This window comes from Pleurodeles waltl, chromosome 5, assembly GCF_031143425.1.
Source record: "Pleurodeles waltl isolate 20211129_DDA chromosome 5, aPleWal1.hap1.20221129, whole genome shotgun sequence".
Taxonomy (NCBI): Eukaryota; Metazoa; Chordata; class Amphibia; order Caudata; family Salamandridae; genus Pleurodeles; species Pleurodeles waltl.
In genome coordinates, this window is record NC_090444.1 from 22,485,514 (window position 1) to 22,510,026 (window position 24,513).

A 24,513-nucleotide genomic window follows, 5' to 3' on the forward strand; every position below is an offset into this window, starting at 1 on the left:
AAGTCATTGCAGAAACCCCTGTCTGGTGATGCGTACAAGTCATTGCAGAGACCCCTGTCTGATGATGCGTACAAGTCATTGCAGAGGCCCTTGTCTGGTGACATGTATAACTCATTGCAGAGAACCCCTGTCTGATGGTGCGTACAAGTCACTGCAGAGGCCCCTGTCTGATGATGCTTACAGCTCATCACAGAGGCCCTTGTCTGGTGACATGTATAACTCATTGCAGAGAACCCTGTCTGGTGATGCGTACAAGTCACTGCAGAGACCTCTGTCTGGTGATGGGTACACATCATTCCAGAGGCCCTTGTCTGGTGATGCTTACAGCTCATCACAGAGGCCCTTGTCTGGTGACATGTATAACTCATTGCAGAAACCCGTCTGGTGATGCGTACAAGTCATTGCAGAGGCCCCTGTCTGGTAATGCTTACAGGTCATCGCAGAGGCCCTTGTCTGGTGATGTGCACAGGTCATTGCACAGCCCCTGGTCTGATAATGCGTAAAAGTCCTATCAGAGGCCTTTTTCTGATGATGCACACAAGTCATTGCAGAGGACCATGTCTGGTGATGCATGCAAGTCATATCAGACACATACACTGGTCATTGCAGAGGCCCTTGTCTGGTGACACATAAAAGTCATCGCAGAGCCCTTGTCTGGCGACATACACAAGTCATTGCAGAGGGCCTTGTCTGGCACACTGACCCAGGTTTCTGCCAAATATTTATCCCTGGCTGTGAACTCTAGAAGCCCCAGTCTGTTTCAGTTATGTCTCATTAGTAGTGCCATAGCTTACACAGGCTGTCCCAGCCATAGTATTTGATCTGCAGGGAAAGGTAGTGGAGTTGGGTGTGCCTTGCAGGGGTTGTGAGAAAAAGGCACGAACTAGGAAGAGGCCACTGCAAAGACAGACTTCGATAGCATCGCTGGGAAGGAGAAGCAGAGAAATAGCTGCTGCGATTATACCTCAGAGCGACTCCTCCCCAAACCCAGCTGCTAGAGCCTGCCTGCCTTCCTTCAGAAGGGGTGGGGTTCTGTGCATGTCAGATTTTCATTTCTTCACCCACCCACACAGAAGGTCCAAAAGTAATTCCCTGTTCAAATCCAACAAAAGACATCACACTAACCCTGATTCATTCATTTGTAGTGAATACACACACATCCTTCATGGGTTAAGTAAAGGACCTGTTTGAGACTCTTGTCCCTTTTAATGAGAAATGCCTGTAGACTTCCCTCCCTCAAACTCGATAAGCCAAAGGACCGTCCCGTCTGCCAGACCAAATGTGGCCACCACTGCTAGCCCCTCTCAGCCCAGTGAGACAGTAATCACACTGGAAAGAAGGGAGGGATTTTAGGTCCCCCTGCTAGTTCAACAGAGTACAGCATAATGTAGAGGACATTTTCATCCCAACAAAATGTCTGCCTGTATTTGTCCCTTAGCTGACTACATTCTGCGTACCAGAGCCTGCTAAAGGTTTACTTGGAAGGTGTATGTTATGCAAGTTAGTTCCTGGATGCTTATAGCAGATGTATGTGTTCTTTTGTACTGCTATGATTGTGTTTTATTTGATCATTTATTTGGATTGTTGATATATCCTAATTGAGTGTGATGTGGGAGTGGAGATTGCTGATGGTTTGTCCCTTTTATTGGTAGGAGGTCAGTGCTTTTACCCCCCCCCCCTCTCCTGCCCCTTGGCATCAGCCATGAAGGCAGAGTTGCAGAGCTCATAGTCCAGCAGTTTCCACACCCACACACCTGGGAGAACAGAGGTAGAGAGAATAACCACAGACTCCTTACCCTAGCAGTGACCCCCTAATGAGCCCCACTACGCCGCTGAAGCATAAAACAAAGCACCACCCCCCACTCCTGCAGCACCCTGACACCACCCTGACCCTGCCCTAGAAGAGTGCACCAACCCCTTCTCTGGCACTGATATTCTACTGCTGACCCTAGAAGTGCGTACCTACTCCTGCAACATCATTAACCTGGTACTGATATTCTCCTGTTGCACTAGGAGTGAACACCACCCCTACTCCTGCAGCACCTTGAACCTGGCACTGGTGTTCTACTACTGACCCCGGTCAGTGACAACCCCTACTCCCGGAGCACACTCAACCTGGCACTGGTATTCTACTACTCACCTAGAGGTGTGTGCCAGCCCCTACTCCTGCATCACATTGAATCCGGCACTGGTATTCTACTACTGACCTAGAGGTGTGTACCAGCCCCTACTCCTGCATCACATTGAATCCGGCACTGGTGTTCTACTACTGACCTAAAGGTGTGTGCCAGCCCCTACTCCTGCAGCACATTGAATCCGGCACTGGTGTTCTACTACTGACCCTGGAAGTGTGTGCCAGCCCCTACTCCTGCAGCACATTGAATCCGGCACTGGTATTCTACTACTGACCTAGAGGTGTGTGCCAGTCCCTACTCCTGCAGCACATTGAATCCGGCACTGGTATTCTACTACTGACATAGAAGTGTGTGCCAGCCCCTACTCCTGCAGCACATTGAATCCGGCACTGGTGTTCTACTACTGACCTAGAGGTGTGTGCCAGCCCCTACTCCTGCAGCACATTGAACCTGGCACTGGTATTCTACTACTGACCTAGAGGTGTGTGCCAGCCCCTACTCCTGCAGCACAATGAGTCCGGCACTGGTATTCTACTACTGACATAGAAGTGTGTGCCAGTCCCTACTACTGCAGCACATTGAATCTGGCACTGGTGTTCTACTACTGACCTAGAGGTGTGTGCCAGTCCCTACTCCTGCAGCACATTGAACCTGGCACTGGTATTCTACTACTGACCTAGAGGTGTGTGCCAGCCCCTACTCCTGCAGCACATTGAATCCGGCACTGGTATTCTACTACTGACCTACAGGTGTGTGCCAGCCCCTACTCCTGCAGCACAATGAATCCGGCACTGGTGTTCTACTACTGACCTACAGGTGTGTGCCAGCCCCTACTCCTGCAGCACAATGAATCCGGCACTGGTGTTCTACTACTGACCTACAGGTGTGTGCCAGCCCCTACTCCTGCAGCACATTGAATCCGGCACTGGTATTCTACTACTGACCTAGAGGTGTGTGCCAGCCCCTACTCCTGCAGCACAATGAATCCGGCACTGGTGTTCTACTACTGACCTAGAGGTGTGTGCCTGTCCCTACTCCTGCAGCACCTTGAACCTGGCACTGGTGTTCTACTACTGACCCCGGTCAGTGACAACCCCTACTCCCGGAGCACACACAACCTGGCACTGGTATTCTACTACTCACCTAGAGGTGTGTGCCAGCCCCTACTCCTGCATCCATTGAATCCGGCACTGGTATTCTACTACTGACCTAGAGGTGTGTGCCAGCCCCTACTCCTGCATCACATTGAATCCGGCACTGGTGTTCTACTACTGACCTAAAGGTGTGTGCCAGCCCCTACTCCTGCAGCACATTGAATCCGGCACTGGTGTTCTACTACTGACCTAGAGGTGTGTGCCAGCCCCTACTCCTGCAGCACATTGAATCCGGCACTGGTGTTCTACTACTCACCTAGAGGTGTGTGCCAGCCCCTACTCCTGCAGCACATTGAATCCGGCACTGGTATTCTACTACTGACCTAGAGGTGTGTGCCAGTCCCTACTCCTGTAGCACATTGAATCCGGCACTGGTATTCTACTACTGACCTAGAAGTGTGTGCCAGCCCCTACTCCTGCAGCACAATGAATCCGGCACTGGTGTTCTACTACTGACCTAGAGGTGTGTGCCAGCCCCTACTCCTGCAGCACAATGAATCCGGCACTGGTATTCTACTACTGACCTAAAGGTGTGTGCCAGCCCCTACTCCTGCAGCACAATGAATCCGGCACTGGTATTCTACTACTGACCTAGAGGTGTGTGCCAGCCCCTACTCCTGCAGCACATTGAATCCGGCACTGGTATTCTACTACTGACCTAGAGGTGTGTGCCAGCCCCTACTCCTGCAGCACATTGAATCCGGCACTGGTATTCTACTACTGACCTAGAAGTGTGTGTCAGTCCCTACTCCTGCAGCACAATGAATCCGGCACTGGTGTTCTACTACTGACCTAGAGGTGTGTGCCAGTCCCTACTCCTGCAGCACATTGAATCCGGCACTGGTGTTCTACTACTGACCTAGAGGTGTGTGCCAGCCCCTACTCCCGCAGCACAATGAATCCGGCACTGGTATTCTACGACTGACCCTGGAAGTGTGTGCCAGCCCCTACTCCTGCAGCACAATGAATCCGGCACTGGTATTCTACGACTGACCCTGGAAGTGTGTGCCAGCCCCTACTCCTGCAGCACATTGAATTCGGCACTGGTATTCTACTACTGACCTTGAAGTGTGTGCCAGCCCCTACTCCTGCAGCACAATGAATCCGGCACTGGTATTCTACTACTGACCTAGAGGTGTGTGCCAGCCCCTACTCCTGCAGCACAATGAATCCGGCACTGGTGTTCTACTACTGACCTAGAGGTGTGTGCCAGTCCCTACTCCTGCAGCACAATGAATCCGGCACTGGTATTCTACTACTGACCTAGAAGTGTGTGCCAGCCCCTACTCCTGCAGCACAATGAATCCGGCACTGGTATTCTACTACTGACCTAGAGGTGTGTGCCAGCCCCTACTCCTGCAGCACAATGAATCCGGCACTGGTGTTCTACTACTGACCTAGAGGTGTGTGCCAGTCCCTACTCCCGCAGCACAATGAATCCGGCACTGGTGTTCTACTACTGACCTAGAGGTGTGTGCCAGCCCCTACTCCCGCAGCACATTGAATCAGGCACTGGTGTTCTACTACTGACCTAGAGGTGTGTGCCAGCCCCTGCTCCTGCAGCACATTGAACCTGGCACTGGTGTTCTACTACTGACCTAGAGGTGTGTGTCAGCCCCTGCTCCTGCAGCACATTGAATCCGGCACTGGTATTCTACTACTGACCTAGAGGTGTGTGCCAGCCCCTACTCCTGCAGCACATTGAATCCGGCACTGGTATTCTACGACTGACCCTGGAAGTGTGTGCCAGCCCCTACTCCTGCAGCACATTGAATCCGGCACTGGTATTCTACTACTGACCTAGAGGTGTGTGCCAACCCCTACTCCTACAGCACATTGAACCCGGCACTGGTATTCTACTACTGACCTAGAGGTGTGTGCCAGCCCCTACTCCTGCAGCACATTGAACCCGGCACTGGTATTCTACTACTGACCTAGAGGTGTGTGCCAGTCCCCACTCCTGCAGCACATTGAATCCGGCACTGGTGTTCTACTACTGACCTAGAGGTGTGTGCCAGTCCCTACTCCTGCAGCACATTGAATCCGGCACTGGTGTTCTACTACTGAGCTAGAAGTGCGTGCCAGCCCCTACTCTTGCAGCACATTGAATCCGGCACTGGTGTTCTACTACTGACATAGAAGTGTGTGCCAGCCCCTACTCCTGCAGCAAATTGAATCCGGCACTGGTATTCTACTACTGACCTAGAAGTGTGTGCCAGCCCCTACTCCTGCAGCACATTGAATCCGGCACTGGTGTTCTACTACTGACCTAGAGGTGTGTGCCAGTCCCTACTCCTCCAGCACATTGAATCCGGCACTGGTATTCTACTACTGACCTAGAGGTGTGTGCCAGCCCCTACTCCTGCAGCACATTGAATCCGGCACTGGTATTCTACTACTGACCTAGAGGTGTGTGCCAGCCCCTACTCCTGCAGCACATTGAATCCGGCACTGGTATTCTACTACTGACCCTGGAAGTGTGTGCCAGCCCCTACTCCTGCAGCACATTGAATCCGGCACTGGTATTCTACTACTGACCTAGAGGTGTGTGCCAGTCCCTACTCCTGCAGCACATTGAATCCGGCACTGGTATTCTACTACTGACCTAGAGGTGTGTGCCAGTCCCTACTCCTGCAGCACATTGAATCCGGCACTGGCATTCTACTACTGACCTAGAGGTGTGTGCCTGTCCCTACTCCTGCAGCACATTGAACCCGGCACTGGTATTCTACTGCTGACCTAGAGGTGTGTGCCAGCCCCTACTCCTGCAGCACATTGAATCCGGCACTGGTATTCTACTGCTGACATAGATGTGTGTGCCAGCCCCTACTCCTGCAGCACATTGAATCCGGCACTGGTATTCTACTGCTGACCTAGAGGTTTGTGCCAGCCCCTACTCCTGCAGCACATTGAACCTGGCACTGGTATTCTACTACTGACCTAGAGGTGTGTGCCAGTCCCTACTCCTGCAGCACATTGAATCCGGCACTGGTGTTCTACTACTGACCTAGAAGTGTGTGCCAGCCCCTACTCCTGCAGCACATTGAATCTGGCACTGGTGTTCTACTACTGACCTAGAGGTGTGTGCCAGCCCCTACTCCTGCAGCACATTGAATCTGGCACTGGTATTCTACTACTGACCTAGAAGTGTGTGCCAGCCCCTACTCCTGCAGCACATTGAATCCGGCACTGGTATTCTACTACTGACCTAGAAGTGTGTGCCAGTCCCTACTCTTGCAGCACATTGAATCCGGCACTGGTATTCTACTACTGACCTAGAACTCTGTGCCAGTCCCTACTCCTGCAGCACAATGAATCCGGCACTGGTATTCTACTACTGACCCTGGAATTGAGCGACAACCTCCTCCACATGCAGAACGCTCACAAGAGTTAAACCTGAAAATTGCTCCAACCATGTCCTCTGCCACCCCCCAGTACTGACAGCACCCCCAGAGAACAGGGGTGCCCCCTGTGGCATTGTGCGTAGCTGTGTTTACTCCTTGTCCCTGAATCCTATTCACCCTTTTGAATGCTCTGCTGCTATTTGGCTATATACACCCGGGAAAATGTGGGGAGGCCTCCATGGTCCTCCCTGCCATCAGGGTTCCCGCGGAACGAGTATTAACGAATGGCAGGGGGCTCAATGTGGGCTTCGCTGACCTGAGGGCAGCCATAGTAGTGGTGACTGTATCCCCAGTTGTAAGGGGCACAGCGTGACCACCTAGCACAATGTAGACAGTGGACCAGCTCTAGTTAAAACGAAAGGAGCCAACAACTTGCTGGGACCGCTTCTGGTCCACACCGTGAAGATGAGCCTGTCTCTGGTGTCATGCTAAGGCTCCTCTGGTTGGGTCTTCGGCATAGGTACTTCAGCAGCCACCAGACACTTTCCTTGCAAAATGAGGAGCCACGTTGAGAGGGATTTCACATGGCTGATGTTGGTCTCCGTCAGAGCGGATTCTCCATAGAAGGAGTCCCCACTGGGGTGTTCCACACAGCCGACAAATGCCCCTCTGGGAAGATTGTGCCATTAGGTGGCACTTTCCCCTTTTAAGCATTTTATGTCTCAGTCCCCTCACTAGAGGGGGCCGTGCTTGCCGTAATACTCCGTCTGCGCCTTGTGAAATCTGGGCATGTAGCAGTGCTTAGGGAAGCACCAAATGGGCATGCACTGTTACCGTAAAAGCGAAGCGCTTCAGCATGTACTGGTTACTGTAACGTTGGAACACTCAACACGCGTTAGTAGAGTAAAAATGAAGCGCTCACTGCGTGCTGTCTTGGGGGAACAGTAAATAGAAAAATTAAGCACTCACCATGCACTTTATTGTAGGGGAAGTCAAAGAGCAAGGGGCTTAGGAGGCACTTGGTGGGCAGGAAGGGGCAGGCAGGCAGGCCAGCACAATGAAGCAGATAAACTTTCTGGCGATTCCTCCTGAGTTCACCCAAAGTCAGGGAACAGCTGGTTGCAGGGCAACAAGTAGAAAAGCAATCCAGGGAGTCCTTTATGCCACCCAACAGGCAGTAGGGCAACAACAGAAGAGCAGTCCAGATGATTCTCTTATGCAGCTCAGCAGTCCTTCTGACAGAAGTTCAGTCTCAGTTCCCAAAGTTCTCTTAAATCATGAGGTCTGAGCCCCTGTTCTTATACTCCAAAATGTCTTTGTTCAGGGAGTGACTTCAAAATAGCCCTTTCAAGGGTAACTCAGTCCCCTTTCAACCCAGCTCTGTCTCCAGACATCAGTAGGTGGGTAATCAGTCCATTGTGTGAGGGCAGGACACAGAATATTGACATGTAAGGTGTGAACGACCCTCCCTCTTCCCAGCCCGAGATGAATATTTGTCACACCCAGCCCCTCCTGTGTGATGGCTGTCTTGAAAGTGTGCACCAAGTGGAGTTGTCACTCTGCCCCAGATGTGGATTGAAGTCAGGCTGCAAAGTACTTGGCGTCACAAGCACAGAGAAATACCCACTTTCTAAAAGTGCCATTTCTAAAATAGTGATGTAAAATCCAGCTACACCAGTTAGCAGGATTTTTTGCTACCATTTCAAACATGCCCAAGCTTCTCCTTACAGATCACAAATTACCACTTAAAAATATATATGGGAATTCCCAATGCGACCCCGTAAGAGGAGCGCCCCTGGTAGTATAAAACAAAATAGACGGTCACTACTAGGACATGTAAAACATATATGTACATGTCCTACCTTTTACATACACATCACCCTGCCCATAGGGCCTATCTTGGGGGTGACATAGGTGTATTCAAAGGGGAGTTTAGGTCTTTGCAAGTAGTTTGGCTTGCCAGGTCAATGTGGCAGTAAACTGCCCTCAGGCTCTGCAGTGGCAAGCCTGAGACACGTTTGAAAGGCTACTTCTGTGGGTGGCACTGCAGCCTTACTAGTAGCATTTAATTTAGAGGCCCTGGGTATATGGTATACCACTTTACAAGGGACTTACAGGTAAATTAAATATGGCAAACAGGTGTAAGCCAGTTGTACCAGATAACCCTCCAGAAAGGGCAATAAATACATGTTGCCTGACTGTAGATCCATTTATTTAAATATTTCTCAATTCTTATAATGCTAGACTTATTTTGTATGTTGGTCATAATGCACTGAAACATTGGTGGAAGTGGGTGGCTCATCACATTTCAGTTACATGTGTTTGTTTTCACAAGTCATTCCTTGTTTTAAAATGGATGCTACCTTTTGTTCCCTTCCTAAGTTCTCCGTGTATGACATGTTCAACGGATGTCGTGTACAGGTTTACAAGCCCCTCTTTACCTAGCCCATAAATGATTGATGAAATGTAGGAAAACGTTGTATGTTCTAATGACTCCCCTACTAATTTCATTTCTGTAAATGCTCCCTCCATGTCATCCTCTACTGACTGTCCATGCTGCACCTTGCCCAAGGACAGCTCTGGCTTCCCTGCACAAAGACATTTGGCTCATCAACTCGGTTGTAGTATAACGCGTGAAAAGCCTCAGGATATCTTATTGTCCCTGGCTGGTAAGCAGGTCTGGTTGACCTGTTCTTTCATCCTATTGATGATCACAAACTGGTATTTTTCTGCCATGTCTATGATTATTCCACATTTCCTGTCCTTTCTATAGAGATAATTGCTGCTCGTCTCTTTCCACACAGGCTCATCCTGCATTAGAAAGAACAACAAAGCTGGAGGTTTCACTCTGACGCTTTAACAGCTTAAGTGGATAATGTCTTCTCGGGCATCAAAACAGGTAAGAGCTCTCATTTCTGCATTCTGGTAATCTGGCAAACCAGTTGTGACCACCTCTAGTCTTCCCTGGGATTTCAAGATGTGACAATCAGAAATGTATTACACAGAAGGGTGTGGCACCTAACTTAAAACTCCTTGTCACTTGCAAGAATGACATGTTTCAAGTGGTAACTGATGAATCTCCATCTTTTCGTATGAATTTTCAGGCTTTATGCATTTACTCTACTGTACTGCATTCTATGCATAACCTATGATTGACTAGACGCTGAGCACTTGGATTTTTAATAATTTGGAAGGACTCTACTCCAAGGTAAGTGAAATGAGATGACATTAGAAAAGGATAACAGTTTTCTTTTGTTTCTAAACATAAGGTACAAAGTAACTAAGGGCCAGATGTAGCAAAGCTTTAGTGAGTCGCAAACGGCGAAAATTGCTGTTTGCGAATCGCTAAAGCCACTTAGCTATGTAGAAATGCATTTTGCGCGTCGGAACCAACTCGCAAAATGCATTTCCGACTCGCAAATAGGAAGGGGTGTTCCCTTCCTATTTGCGACTCGCAATGGTATGCATTTTCATTTGCGACCGCGATTGCGGTCGCAAATGAAAGCGCAGTTACCATCCACTTGAAGTGGATGGTAACCCAGGCGCAAACGGGAAGGGGTCCCCAGGGGACCCCTTCCCATTTGTGTCTGGCAAAAAAATATATTTTTCAGGGCAGGCAGTGGTCCAATGGACCACTACCTGCCCTGAAAAATACCGAAACTAAAGGTTTCGTTTTTTTTTTTTTCAAAGTGCAGCTCGTTTTACTTTAAGGAAAACGGGTTGCACTTTGAAAAAAAAAAAACTGCTTTATGTAAAAGCAGTCACGGACATGGTGGTCTGCTGTCTCCAGCAGGCCACCATCCCCGTGAGTGCCCTGACTCGCTATGGGGTCGCAAATTGCGACCCACCTCATTAATATTAATGAGGTGGGTCTTTGCGACCCCATAGCAACTCGCAGAAGGTGTCTGAGACACCTTTCTGCATTCCAAATTGCGAGTTGCAATTTGCGAGTCGCTGGGACTCGCAAATTGCAACTCGCAATTTGGAACCTTGCTACATCTGGCCCTAAATACTAAGGTGAACCTATTGCCATTCTACGCATTTAGTGGTGAGGTGAGTGCTCTGATTCTCAGTGAATCACAATCTACCCACTTGTCGCAGGACGGGGACCTCAGATTTTAACAGCCTTTGTGTCCACATTCACAGAGGATCCCTATGTTATGCCAGGAACCAGTGGCCTCGTTCCTACCTTTGGTCAGTGGAAATCAAAGCCAGCATCTGTCCGGAACCGGAAATTATGGTTGTGTTTGGTGGATGAGCTCTGGTAGAGCAGAAAGACTGAAGTACTAGTTTGTTTCAAGCTAAACCTAGTTTATGAAAGCACAACGTAGAGAGGACTAGTTTGTAAAATCATTCCCAGCTTCTGAGTGCAGCTCTTGTTAGGTGAATTGCTAAAAATAAACATTATTGCTAGGGGTCTGGCAGAGCAATTAACTACAGCTATGTAAGGCAGTTGGAGGTTTATAAATGCGAGTCTAGTGCAGCCGAACATTCTGAAATGCAGAAAAAAAGTTGCTCATTTCCTGTGTTCTCATTGTAAAAATTGGTTCATGCTTTGCTGCTGTGTGGAAATAGATGCATGTAATTCCAAACTGATAAATATATCATAGTTGCTTGTACTGTGTTACCCTCAGTATAGTCCTCAGTAGTGAGTTGTGAGGTATCTGGGCCCTCACAGATAATAAGCAGCACTTTATAAATCCTGATTGATTGATTGATTGAGTGGTGCATGCATTAATGCTTGTGGTTAGAAGCGCCGCAGTGGTGAGGTGTGAGGTTTCAGCCCCTTGAGACTCTCATGGGTGTTTCCCCTGCTTTATAAATCCTGATTGATTGAGTGGTGCATGCGTGAATGCCTCTGGTTAGAAGCGCTGCAATGGTGAGATTTAATGGCCTTAAATCCCTCACAGGTGATGCTGCGCTTTATAAATCCGATTGATTGATTGAGTGGTGCATGCATCAATGCTTGTAGTTTGAAGCGCCACAGTGGTGAGTGGTGGTGTTTCAGCCCCCTGAGACTCTCATGGGTGGTTTCCCTTGCTTTATAAATCCGATTGATTGATTGAGTGGTGCATGCATGAAGACCAGTGGTTAGAAGTGCCGCTGGAGTGAGGTTTCAGCTCCTTGAGACTATACAGGTTGTGGGAAAGTGCCCTCTTTCTTGGCATAGTTACCCCCATTTTTTGCCTGTTGTCAGTGTGTTTGACTGTGTCCACTGAGACCCAGCTAACCAGGACCCCAGTGGTTATGCTCTCTCCTGTAAATTCTGGTAACTGTACCTTTTCCCTCCCTCAATTGGCACACTGGTCCTCCTGTGTAAGTCCCTAGTATATGGTACCTAGGTACCCAGGGCATTGGCGTACCAGGGGATCCCTATGGGCTGCACCAGTTATTCTGCTGCCCACAGGGAGCCCATGCAAAGGGTTCTGCAGGCCTGCCATTGCAGTCTGCGTGAAACAGGTGCATGGACCCGTTATAAGTCACCCCTAGGGTAGGCCCTCGCAGCCCAGAGGGCAGGGTGCAGGTGCCTGCGTGTGTGGGCACCCCTGCACTAGCAGAGGTGCCCCCACAAACTACAGGTCCATTTTCCTGGACTTTGTGAGTGCGGGGACGCCATTTTACGCTTGTTCTGGACATAGGTCACTTCCTATGTCCAGCTACAGAATGGTAACTCCGAACCTGGGCATGTTTGGTATCGAACATGTTGGAATCTTACCCCAATACTGTTGCAAGGATTGGAAGTATGATTCCATGCACTCTGGGGGCTTCTTAGAGGACCCTAAGCATTGCGACCACCAGTCTTACGGGGTTTTCCGGGCAGCCCAAGCTGCTGCCACCCATCAGACAGGTTTCTGCCCTCCTGCTGCTTGATCTGATCAAGCCCAGGAAGGCAGAACAAAGAATTTCCTTTGGGAGAGGGAGGTAACACCCTCTCCCTTTGGAAATAGGTGCGACTGGCTTGGAAAGGGAACCCTTCCCAAGCCACTGGTATGCTTTGAAGGGCACATTTGGTGCTCCCCATGCATAAACCAGTCCACACCGGTTCAGGGACCCCTAGTCCCCACTCTGGCACGAAACTGGACAATGGAAAGGGGAGTGACCACTCCCCTGTCCATCACCACCCCAGGGTTGGTGCTCAGAGCTCCTCTAGAGGGTCCCTTGGTGCTGCCATCTTGTTTCCAAGGTTGGCAGGGAACTCTGGGAGCATGTGAGTGGCCAGGCCAGGCCAGGCAGGTAACGTCAGAGCCCCGTCCTGATAGGTGCTTACCTGGCTAGGTGACCAATCCCCCTTTCAGGGCTATTTAGGGTCTCTCTCCTGGTTGGGTCCTCTAATTCGACCTGCAATATTTCCAGTAGGGCTCCTCTGCAACCTTCATTTTGACTTCTGGCCTCCGGAACTGCGATTGGAACCTCCAGGACCCGACAAGCTCCATCCAAGAAGAACTCTTCTGCAACATTGTTTCAAGGGCTCCTGCCAGCGATTGCAACATTTCCACCGGCTGTGCATCTACTTAGGGCGGCGTGTTTTCAGTCTGCACTTGAAGAAATCTCCCTTGGAGTGAAGGAGTCACTCCCCTGCCTCCGCAGGCACCTGCTTCAACGACGACCTGCTGTGAGGATCTCCTCTTATCCTGAGCTGCGTGAATCCTGCATCCCGGTTGGTGTTCTGGAATAGTCCTCTATGTCCTCTCTGCCAGCTGTCCAACTTTGATGGAGGTAAGCCCTTGCCCTCCCACTCAGGACGGTACCCCGATGTACAGTGTTTCTTGCAGCTGTCAAGGCTTGTTTGCATCTATTCCAAGGGATCTTCAGGCGACGTGTAGCACCATTCCCCAGCTTTCCTTCCTGCGACACACAGCCCTCTACGTGGTTCTCCTGAGACTTGGGATCCCTTTCTGTAGTGCTGCGTGGGCTCCTTCTGCAACTTTTGTCCCCATCCTGTGGGACTCCTGTGGGTGCTGCCTCTGCTCCTGTGGGCTCTCTCTGTTGCTGCAGGCCCCCTTTGACTCTCCCCTCCTGGGTTGAGTCCTCTTGGGCCTTGCGGGACCCCGGCAGCTCCACTTTTCCACTAACCACAAACTTGCCTTTGCCAAGGCTTGTTGGTGGAATTCCTGCAGCTGCACCTGTCAGAAATCTTCACTCCAGTGTGGGACATCTTCTGCATCCATTAGAAACTCTTCTCCGGCTCCAGGGCTGCAGTGCTGACCTGTTCTTCCTCACCGTTGACCAACTCCTTCAAGTACAGCCGGGTGGGTAGTAGCTCCTACTCCTCCTGGACTCCACTGACACTTTTGGACAGGTCGTCTTCTCCAGGAATCCGCCACTGGTTTCTTGCAGTCTGTTCTGGGTGTCTTTTCTTCTTTTCCTTCCTTTGGGGTAGTTTGGGGAAATTCCACTGATTTATTCCTGCTTTCCTGGTCGCTGGGGAGTACAGGGTTACTTACCTCTGTGGTTTTCTAGTACTCCCAGCTCCCCTCTACACATTCCACTTACATAGGCGGAGGTCCTGTGTTCGCATTCCATATTGTTTAGTATATAGTTTGGGCTTTCCCTAGGGTCACTATTGGTTATCTACATTTGCACTGTTTTCTAACCTTTTCTATGCCTATTACTGTTTACTAGTGTATATAATGAGTGTATTACCTCCTGTTGGACGGTTGCCTCTCTAGTACTTTGTGATATTGTGTTCTAAAAATAAAGTACCTTTATTTTTGGTAACACTGAGTGTTTTCTTTCATGTGTGTGGGTGTTATGTGACTACAGTGGTTTTGCTTGAGCTTCGCATGTCTCCTAGATAAGCCTTGGCTGCTCATCCACAGCTACCCCATAGATCCTGGCTTCTAGACACTGACTCCACTACACTAATAGGGGATACCTGGACCTGGTATAAGGTGTAAATACCTTAGGTGCCCATCACACACCAGGCCAGCTTCCTACACTGGTGACTTGCAGCACTTTCCAAATCCTGATTGGTTGATTGATTCATGTATGGGCACTTGTGGTTAGAAGTACTGCAGTGGTGAGTGATGAGGATTCTCCGCCTTAAGACCCTCACGGGTGACTTGCCACGCTTTATAAATCCTGATTGATTGAGTTGTGCATGCACGAATGCCTGCAGTTAGAAGCACCTCAGTGGTGAGGTTTTAGCACCTTGAGACCCTCACGGGTGATTTGCAGCACTTTCTAAATCCTGATTGATTGAGTGGTGCATGCACGAATGCCTGTGGTTAGAAGCGCAGCAGTGGTGAGCAGTCAGCACCTTCAGACCCTCACAGGTGACTTGCCACGCTTTATAAATCCTGATTGATTGAGTGGTGCATGCACGAATGCCTGTGGTTAGAAGCGCAGCAGTGGTGAGCAGTCAGCACCTTCAGACCCTCACAGGTGACTTGCCACGCTTCATAAATCCTGATTGAGTGGTGCATGCACGAATGCTTGTGGTTAGAAGCGCAGCAGTGGTGAGCAGTCAGCACCTTCAGACCCTCACAGGTGACTTGCCACGCTTCATAAATCCTGATTGAGTGGTGCATGCACGAATGCTTGTGGTTAGAAGCGCAGCAGTGGTGAGCAGTCAGCACCTTCAGACCCTCACAGGTGACTTGCCACGCTTCATAAATCCTGATTGAGTGCTGCATGCACGAATGCCTGTGGTTAGAAGCGCAGCAGTGGTGAGCAGTCAGCACCTTCAGACCCTCACAGGTGACTTGCCACGCTTTCTAAATCCTGATTGAGTGGTGCATGCACGAATGCTTGTGGTTAGAAGCGCAGCAATGGTGAGCAGTCAGCACCTTCAGACCCTCACAGGTGACTTGCCACGCTTTCTAAATCCTGATTGATTGTGTGGTGCATGCACGAATGCCTGTGGTTAGAAGCGCAGCAGTGGTGAGCAGTCAGCACCTTCAGACCCTCACAGGTGACTTGCCACGCTTTCTAAATCCTGATTGAGTGGTGCATGCACGAATGCCTGTGGTTAGAAGCGCAGCAGTGGTGAGCAGTCAGCACCTTCAGACCCTCACAGGTGACTTGCCACGCTTTATAAATCCTGATTGAGTGGTGCATGCACGAATGCCTGTGGTTAGAAGCGCAGCAGTGGTGAGCAGTCAGCACCTTCAGACCCTCACAGGTGACTTGCCACGCTTCATAAATCCTGATTGAGTGGTGCATGCACGAATGCCTGTGGTTAGAAGCGCAGCAGTGGTGAGCAGTCAGCACCTTCAGACCCTCACAGGTGACTTGCCACGCTTTATAAATCCTGATTGAGTGGTGCATGCACGAATGCCTGTGGTTAGAAGCGCAGCAGTGGTGAGCAGTCAGCACCTTCAGACCCTCACAGGTGACTTGCCACGCTTTATAAATCCTGATTGAGTGGTGCATGCACGAATGCTTGTGGTTAGAAGCGCAGCAGTGGTGAGCAGTCAGCACCTTCAGACCCTCACAGGTGACTTGCCACGCTTCATAAATCCTGATTGAGTGGTGCATGCACGAATGCCTGTGGTTAGAAGCGCAGCAGTGGTGAGCAGTCAGCACCTTCAGACCCTCACAGGTGACTTGCCACGCTTCATAAATCCTGATTGAGTGCTGCATGCACGAATGCTTGTGGTTAGAAGCGCAGCAGTGGTGAGCAGTCAGCACCTTCAGACCCTCACAGGTGACTTGCCACGCTTTATAAATCCTGATTGAGTGCTGCATGCACGAATGCATGTGGTTAGAAGCGCAGCAGTGGTGAGCAGTCAGCACCTTCAGACCCTCACATGTGACTTGCCACGCTTAATAAATCCTGATTGAGTGCTGCATGCACGAATGCTTGTGGTTAGAAGCGCAGCAGTGGTGAGCAGTCAGCACCTTCAGACCCTCACAGGTGACTTGCCACGCTTTATAAATCCTGATTGAGTGCTGCATGCACGAATGCTTGTGGTTAGAAGCGCAGCAGTGGTGAGCAGTCAGCACCTTCAGACCCTCACAGGTGACTTGCCACGCTTCATAAATCCAGATTGAGTGGTGCATGCACGAATGCCTGCAGTTAGAAGCACCTCAGTGGTGAGGTTTTAGCACCTTGAGACCCTCACGGGTGATTTGCAGCACTTTCTAAATCCTGATTGATTGTGTGGTGCATGCACGAATGCCTGTGGTTAGAAGCGCAGCAGTGGTGAGCAGTCAGCACCTTCAGACCCTCACAGGTGACTTGCCACGCTTTATAAATCCTGATTGAGTGGTGCATGCACGAATGCCTGTGGATAGAAGCGCAGCAGTGGTGAGCAGTCAGCACCTTCAGACCCTCACAGGTGACTTGCCACGCTTTATAAATCCTGATTGTGTGGTGCATGCACGAATGCCTGTGGTTAGAAGCGCAGCAGTGGTGAGCAGTCAGCACCTTCAGACCCTCAAAGGTGACTTGCCACGCTTTATAAATCCTGATTGAGTGGTGCATGCACGAATGCTTGTGGTTAGAAGCGCAGCAGTGGTGAGCAGTCAGCACCTTCAGACCCTCACAGGTGACTTGCCACGCTTTATAAATCCTGATTGAGTGGTGCGTGCACGAATGCCTGTGGTTAGAAGCGCAGCAGTGGTGAGCAGTCAGCACCTTCAGACCCTCACAGGTGACTTGCCACGCTTCATAAATCCTGATTGAGTGCTGCATGCACGAATGCTTGGATTAGAAGCGCAGCAGTGGTGAGCAGTCAGCACCTTCAGACCCTCACAGGTGACTTGCCACGCTTCATAAATCCTGATTGAGTGCTGCATGCACGAATGCCTGTGGTTAGAAGCGCAGCAGTGGTGAGCAGTCAGCACCTTCAGACCCTCACAGGTGACTTGCCACGCTTTATAAATCCTGATTGAGTGCTGCATGCACGAATGCTTGTGGTTAGAAGCGCAGCAGTGGTGAGCAGTCAGCACCTTCAGACCCTCACAGGTGACTTGCCACGCTTCATAAATCCAGATTGAGTGGTGCATGCACAAATGCCTGCAGTTAGAAGCACCTCAGTGGTGAGGTTTTAGCACCTTGAGACCCACACGGGTGATTTGCAGCACTTTCTAAATCCTGATTGATTGTGTGGTGCATGCACGAATGCCTGTGGTTAGAAGCGCAGCAGTGGTGAGCAGTCAGCACCTTCAGACCCTCACAGGTGACTTGCCACGCTTTATAAATCCTGATTGAGTGGTGCATGCACGAATGCCTGTGGTTAGAAGCGCAGCAGTGGTGAGCAGTCAGCACCTTCAGACCCTCACAGGTGACTTGCCACGCTTTATAAATCCTGATTGAGTGGTGCATGCACGAATGCCTGTGGATAGAAGCGCAGCAGTGGTGAGCAGTCAGCACCTTCAGACCCTCACAGGTGACTTGCCACGCTTTATAAATCCTGATTGTGTGGTGCATGCACGAATGCCTGTGGTTAGAAGCGCAGCAGTGGTGAGCAGTCAGCACCTTCAGACCCTCAAAGGTGACTTGCCACGCTTTATAAATCCTGATTGAGTGGTGCATGCACGAATGCTTGTGGTTAGAAGCGCAGCAGTGGTGAGCAGTCAGCACCTTCAGACCCTCACAGGTGACTTGCCACGCTTTATAAATCCTGATTGAGTGCTGCATGCACGAATGCTTGTGGTTAGAAGCGCAGCAGTGGTGAGCAGTCAGCACCTTCAGACCCTCACAGGTGACTTGCCACGCTTCATAAATCCAGATTGAGTGGTGCATGCACGAATGCCTGCAGTTAGAAGCACCTCAGTGGTGAGGTTTTAGCACCTTGAGACCCACACGGGTGATTTGCAGCACTTTCTAAATCCTGATTGATTGTGTGGTGCATGCACGAATGCCTGTGGTTAGAAGCGCAGCAGTGGTGAGCAGTCAGCACCTTCAGACCCTCACAGGTGACTTGCCACGCTTTATAAATCCTGATTGAGTGGTGCATGCACGAATGCCTGTGGTTAGAAGCGCAGCAGTGGTGAGCAGTCAGCACCTTCAGACCCTCACAGGTGACTTGCCACGCTTTATAAATCCTGATTTAGTGCTGCATGCACGAATGCCTGTGGTTAGAAGCGCAGCAGTGGTGAGCAGTCAGCACCTTCAGACCCTCACAGGTGACTTGCCACGCTTTATAAATCCTGATTGAGTGCTGCATGCACGAATGCCTGTGGTTAGAAGCGCAGCAGTGGTGAGCAGTCAGCACCTTCAGACCCTCACAGGTGACTTGCCACGCTTTATAAATCCTGATTGTGTGGTGCATGCACGAATGCCTGTGGTTAGAAGCGCAGCAGTGGTGAGCAGTCAGCACCTTCAGACCCTCACAGGTGACTTGCCACGCTTCATAAATCCTGATTGAGTGCTGCATGCACGAATGCCTGTGGTTAGAAGCGCAGCAGTGGTGAGCAGTCAGCACCTTCAGACCCTCACAGGTGACTTGCCACGCTTTATAAATCCTGATTGAGTGGTGCATGCACGAATGCTTGTGGTTAGAAGCGCAGCAGTGGTGAGCAGTCAGCACCTTCAGACCCTCACAGGTGACTTGCCACGCTTTATAAATCCTGATTGAGTGGTGCATGCACGAATGCTTGTGGTTAGAAATGCCTCAGTGGCGAGGTATCAGTACCTTGATACCCTCACGAGTGATTTTCAGCACTTTATAAATCCATATTGATTGAATGAGTCGTGTATGGTCGATATAAGAAGGGCTGCAGTGGTGAGTGATGAGATTTCAGCATCTTGAGTCCCTCATGGGTGGTTTGCAGCATTTTAACAAATCCTGATTGATTGATTGATTCAATGGTGCATGCATGAAGCCTGCAGAGCGTCTCTTCACACTGTACAGTTTCAGGGATCTGCAGCCTGGATTTACCAGCACTGATATCATCACCTCATCCAGAGTTTTTTGTGGTATTTATCTTTCTCCACCAGGGGTCCGTGACCTTCCATGATGTGGCAGTCTATTTCTCTGAGGAGGAGTGGGGGCACTTGCAAGAGTGGCAGAAGGAGCTGTATCGGAATGTGGTGGAAGAGGTGCACACAGCTCTCCTCTCTCTAGGTAAGCTGCATGTTCACTTACATCTATATGCTGTGCTTCTTTTTGGTGTTCGAGTAAAGAAGGCAAACACTGGGGGCCAAGATGTTGGCCATGACGGATGCTTAAAACGGAGCTCTGTCCTCTGCCCTGGAAAATGTCTGAAACAACATGCCCATCTGACTGTGGGAACTGGGAAAATAGCGGTCGGAGGTGGGCAAGGCACGAGAATCGGAACAGCTCACCCATCCCTGCACTGTGTTCATCAGTGGCGACAGAAGACGTGCCGAGTGCTCCGCGGGTCGGACGGCACGACTTACACTGGTGAGGTGAGATCGCTGCGGGGCTGTGATTGGCCCCATTGCTCTCCCATTGTCCAGGACATGCAAATAATGCTACCAGGCATTGGTCACTGGGTGGGACTAGCATACTCATCGGTGGACGCGGAGCAGATCGAAGGCCCGTGATTGCCAGTGGTAACTGCAGATGCCGACGGCCTCCACGGAAAGGAGAACGAATCTGGTCACAAGAAACCATGCATTGCCCAGCAACAGTGGGTAGGAATGCTGAAGTGTGAAGCACACTGTGATAAAGGAAGCCAACGTCCTTTGCCCAAATCTACAGGGAGGCCAAAAGGGCACGTAACAGGCATGAAGGGACAGCCCTCAGCCGAGACCGAATCCTCCTGTGCAAACAGCACCAACGCGGGGAACACCAACTCTCCCTGAGAGAATCCAGAAGGGTGGATAGAGAGCAACCCCCCACCCTTTTTTTTTCTTTTGTCACGGAAGGCTCCACAGGAGTTATTGGACAGTCCTGCATGCCTAAATAACAGACCCTGCCCCAGCGACATATGCTACAGATCCTGCACCTCACCCTAGACACGACCCCCAGATATAGAGGCCAGTAAAACGCGTGGACCCCTGGTGGGTGTCGCTGGTTGCGGAAAGCTTGGCGAGGGACTGCTGAAGGTGGCTGCACAGCCTGATGCATTCATCCTGAACATACAGATATGGTCTTCAAAAGGGGGCCACCATAAATACTATTCTGTGACATATAGTTAATCTCTGGTGTGATCTTTTCACCACTGTAGCCGGGGTGCTTCAGTGGATTTGGTCTATCATCAGTGAATCCATTGGTAACTAGCCGAACTGGTGCTAGAAGAGAGGAGTGACAAGGCGACATGATGGGGAAACCTAGGGCCATCAGATCATCACAGGATACCTCCTGCCCCGCTGACAACAACGGAGGTCCCATTGACATTACACGCAGCCTCAGTCCCACTCAAGCCAGTTCGAGAAAATACTGTATTGGACACAAAACTGTAGCTGGAAAACAGGATAGACCCAGTCTCTCAGGATGTCAGTCTACTCGGAGCTGGCCATTGTAAACTGACTGATAGGATGGCGGAAACGGAGTCGACCATCTGCACCATAGGCCCCACTGTCCAGGAACTGCAGGAACAAATGAAGAGGCTTGACACGTAGGTGGCAAACTTACACTGCAGAGCGGAAGATACTGAAGGACGCTGTCGTCGAAATAACGTACGATTCATGGGGTTTTAGAGAACGTGGAAGGCCATAGTGCAGAACTGTTCCTAGAGCAGTGGCTCATGACCACAGCACTAAAAGGGAAAATACCAATAATCTTCTCGATAGAACGTGCCCACAGGATACCCGGCAGGCTGCCGCTGCCAGGGGCACCCCATCGCCCGCTCATAGCCAGTTTCCTCAGTTATAGAGGCACACATGTGATCTAGCAATGTTTTCAGAAACGGGGCCCTAAACAATATGAGAGCGCCAACATCACGGCCTACCCAGACTTTACAGCGGAAGTGCAAAGTCAATGTAATTCCTACATGAAAATCAAACAACACCTACGTAAACATAACATTAAGTATATGCCCTGATGTTTCCAGCCAAGCTTCGAGTGATTGCTGATAAGAGGACTCCCATTATTTTCCACACCTGCAGGTGCCTGGACATGGATGTACACCAAAGGCATAGCTCAATCCTTGTCAGGGGACCAAGACCAGGAGGATTGGTTGACGCCTGCTGCCCACAGTCACTCCTGGAACAGTCCTCAAATAAAACCCACTAAATCCCAAGCAGCAGCAGAAAGAGTTGCTACAGGAAACAACCCTCCACACTGAAAATGCCTTGCTTCACTACAGGACAGCCCTCGGAAGTACCCAGACTCAGACACTGGGAGCTCTTGCTCCACTCACCTGGAATGGCTAAAGGCCTGGATGTCACCCACCCAACAGCAGATGAACTCTGATGACTATATTTAGAATGAACTACATAGTGCTTATTAACGGAATGAGCATCTATACGCTTTCCATGTAATGAAGAAGCGCACTCTAGCAATAACTGCTGGGATATGTCCCTAACACTACTTCTATGGATGGCTGGCTACCACGGTCGCCTCTTGTTAGATCATCTGCAACCTTATGTGGTACTGCTGGCTACCAACGAGGGCATCTGGGCTGGTATTAGGTGGTTGCTCACGTCCGAACTGTAGGTTCTCATGGATGTGGCCTTTATTATGACAATTTGTTTTCTTTTGCAGGGCTGAGGCGGAGGCCTGCAGAGGACAAGCTTGTCACCCTATTGGGTGATTGACAGTGAGCCTCTGTGCCACGAGCTTTGGGGCTTGCTGTTTGGAATAGTTGAATTGGTTCTATTTGAGTTGATGTTGCAGAGTAAGGGCGTAGTACAGATTATGGTCCAGAGGGTCGTAAGGTGGGAGATTGAAATGTCACTATACATACGATACACGGTTGTGGGTGAACATAACCTCCCCTGTGAGGAAATGCCACATATGCTTAATGACCTCATTTTACTATGGGAACCCACAATGATAATATCACTCGGCGCTATACAGTCCTGTCATGGAATGTGCGTGGCATGGCCACACCAGTTTCAAGATATCAAATTCACTCATTCCTTAAATGTCACAATGTGCATATTGCTATATTACAGGAAACGCATCTCATAGATAGCGAGTTGCTGAAATTAAGGAACTGGTGGCAGGAGCAGGTATATGGCACCTCGTCCTCCGCATTTGCTCGAGGGATCATGGTATGGATTGCGCCAGGGGTACCATTCGTTCAGCAGTACCAGAGGGTGGATACGGGGGTCGGCACATCGTGCTGGAGGGACTGTTAGACGTACACCGTTGTCTATTGTGAGGGTCTATGCACCTAATTTTGCTCAGGGCGACTTCTTTAATACCCTTACTCCTGCCCGCCTCGGGAATCTGCTAGCCCCGTGCCTATGGGGAGACGACTTTAATTGCGTACCCAATGTGGAACTTGACTGTTCGTTTCCGCACCTGCGAGGCACAGTCAGCAGGAGGACCTCCCAATGTTTGGGATCCTAGGATAAAGACAGAGGGCTCTATGACATATTTCATATTGGACATCTGACACAAAGGCTGCACTAGAGAAGGACATGCAGGCCCTGGAAATAGAAACTGCAAACCGGCTTTGCGTATTGGTGAAATTATTTAACAATGCTAACCTATGGCTATGCCGACATGACTATCAATATGATTTAACCCGCCTACATGCAGTGGGTGACTGTTCAAGCAGATTGCTGCTGTGGTTAATTCACAAAGAAGGCCAGCATGCCCCAATCGGGGGAATTAAGCTAGCCTATAGGAATACAGCTGTTAATGATGTCTTCCGTGACTATTCTAGTGCGCTATACCAAGCAGATGTGGCAGCTGCTCCCCAACAGATGGGGGTGTTCCTGAACATTTCCCCCCCAAGCAAAGCTTCCCCTCTTCAGAAAGCGACCCTTGAAGAGCCCCTACAACTGGAGGAAATGCGATTAGGTATCTCCCAGATAGCTCGTAATAAAACACCTGGTACGCACAGCCTACCGAAAGAGTATAATGCCACCCACTCAGCGCACCTTGTCCAACCCCTAATGAAAGTGTTTGTGGAAGCATGGACACGAGGGAGCTTCCGGGCTCACAGCAGGAGGCGCTAATAGTAGTGCTGCCTAAACTGGGTTGTGATAACCACTGATGTGCACTCCTACAGACTGTTAGTCCTCCTAAACCTTGATTGTAAAATATTGGGCAAGGTTCTTGGTGACAGGATTATCCCCTTGGTGCATGGTCTGGTTCATGAGGACCAAGCGGGATTCATACCGGGTCGTAACATGTTCCTTAATATAAGGAGACTATTGTGTATCCTACATGACCCCTCACCCACAGCATATGATAGCGTGGCTATATCCCTTGATATCAAAAAGGCATTTAATACTTTATGCTGGGAATTCCTGTGTGCTACATTGATCCGTATGGGCTTTGGGCAGGGATTCTTAAGATGGTTCTGAACCCTATATGATAAGCCGTCGGCCAGTGTGAAGACGTGCAGACTAATCTCGGAGAGCTTTCTGATTGGTAGAGGCACTAGACAGGGCTGTCTGTTGTCGCCCCTACTGTTTGCGCTCATGATGGAGCCTGTAGCTGGTCGTCTTTGTCTGCGAGCACCGCAGTTTGGGATTCGGTGGATGGACTCTCATCATAAACTGACTCTTTATGCTTATGATGCATTGATATACCTTAGGCATGGCGAGACATCTGTGCCTGAAGTGATGTCTCTGCTCGACACCTGCGAGTCATTGTTGGGTCTTCGGCTCAGTTGGTTCAAGTCTTGTCTTTTTCCCTTAACCAAATTACCGGCCACACTCAGGGATGCGCTTCCCACCTACTTTATACCTTGGTGCTTCGACTCTTTTAAATATTTGGGCATTCAGGTGTATCACTCAGTGGACACCTTTAGGGATGGGAATCTGGGCCGCATGCTTCGCTCAATGAGAGGATCTCTCCATTTCTGGAGTTTCCTACCGTTATCACCCTTGAGAAGAGTAGC

At 50.1% G+C, this 24,513-nt stretch overlaps 1 protein-coding gene across 3 annotated transcripts in view; it reads left to right on the forward strand.

Annotated features, from left to right (window-relative positions):
• Window positions 1–24,513, forward strand: part of LOC138295304 (zinc finger protein 37A-like) — a 199,248-nt gene that overhangs the window by 11,727 nt on the left and 163,008 nt on the right. For all 3 annotated transcript variants that reach the window (XM_069233515.1, XM_069233517.1, XM_069233516.1), the window contains exons 2-3: window positions 9,438–9,532; window positions 19,523–19,649. In XM_069233515.1, the coding sequence (XP_069089616.1) occupies window positions 9,509–9,532; window positions 19,523–19,649 (151 nt within the window). In that variant the 5' untranslated portion in view covers window positions 9,438–9,508. The remainder of the gene's footprint in view (window positions 1–9,437; window positions 9,533–19,522; window positions 19,650–24,513) is intronic.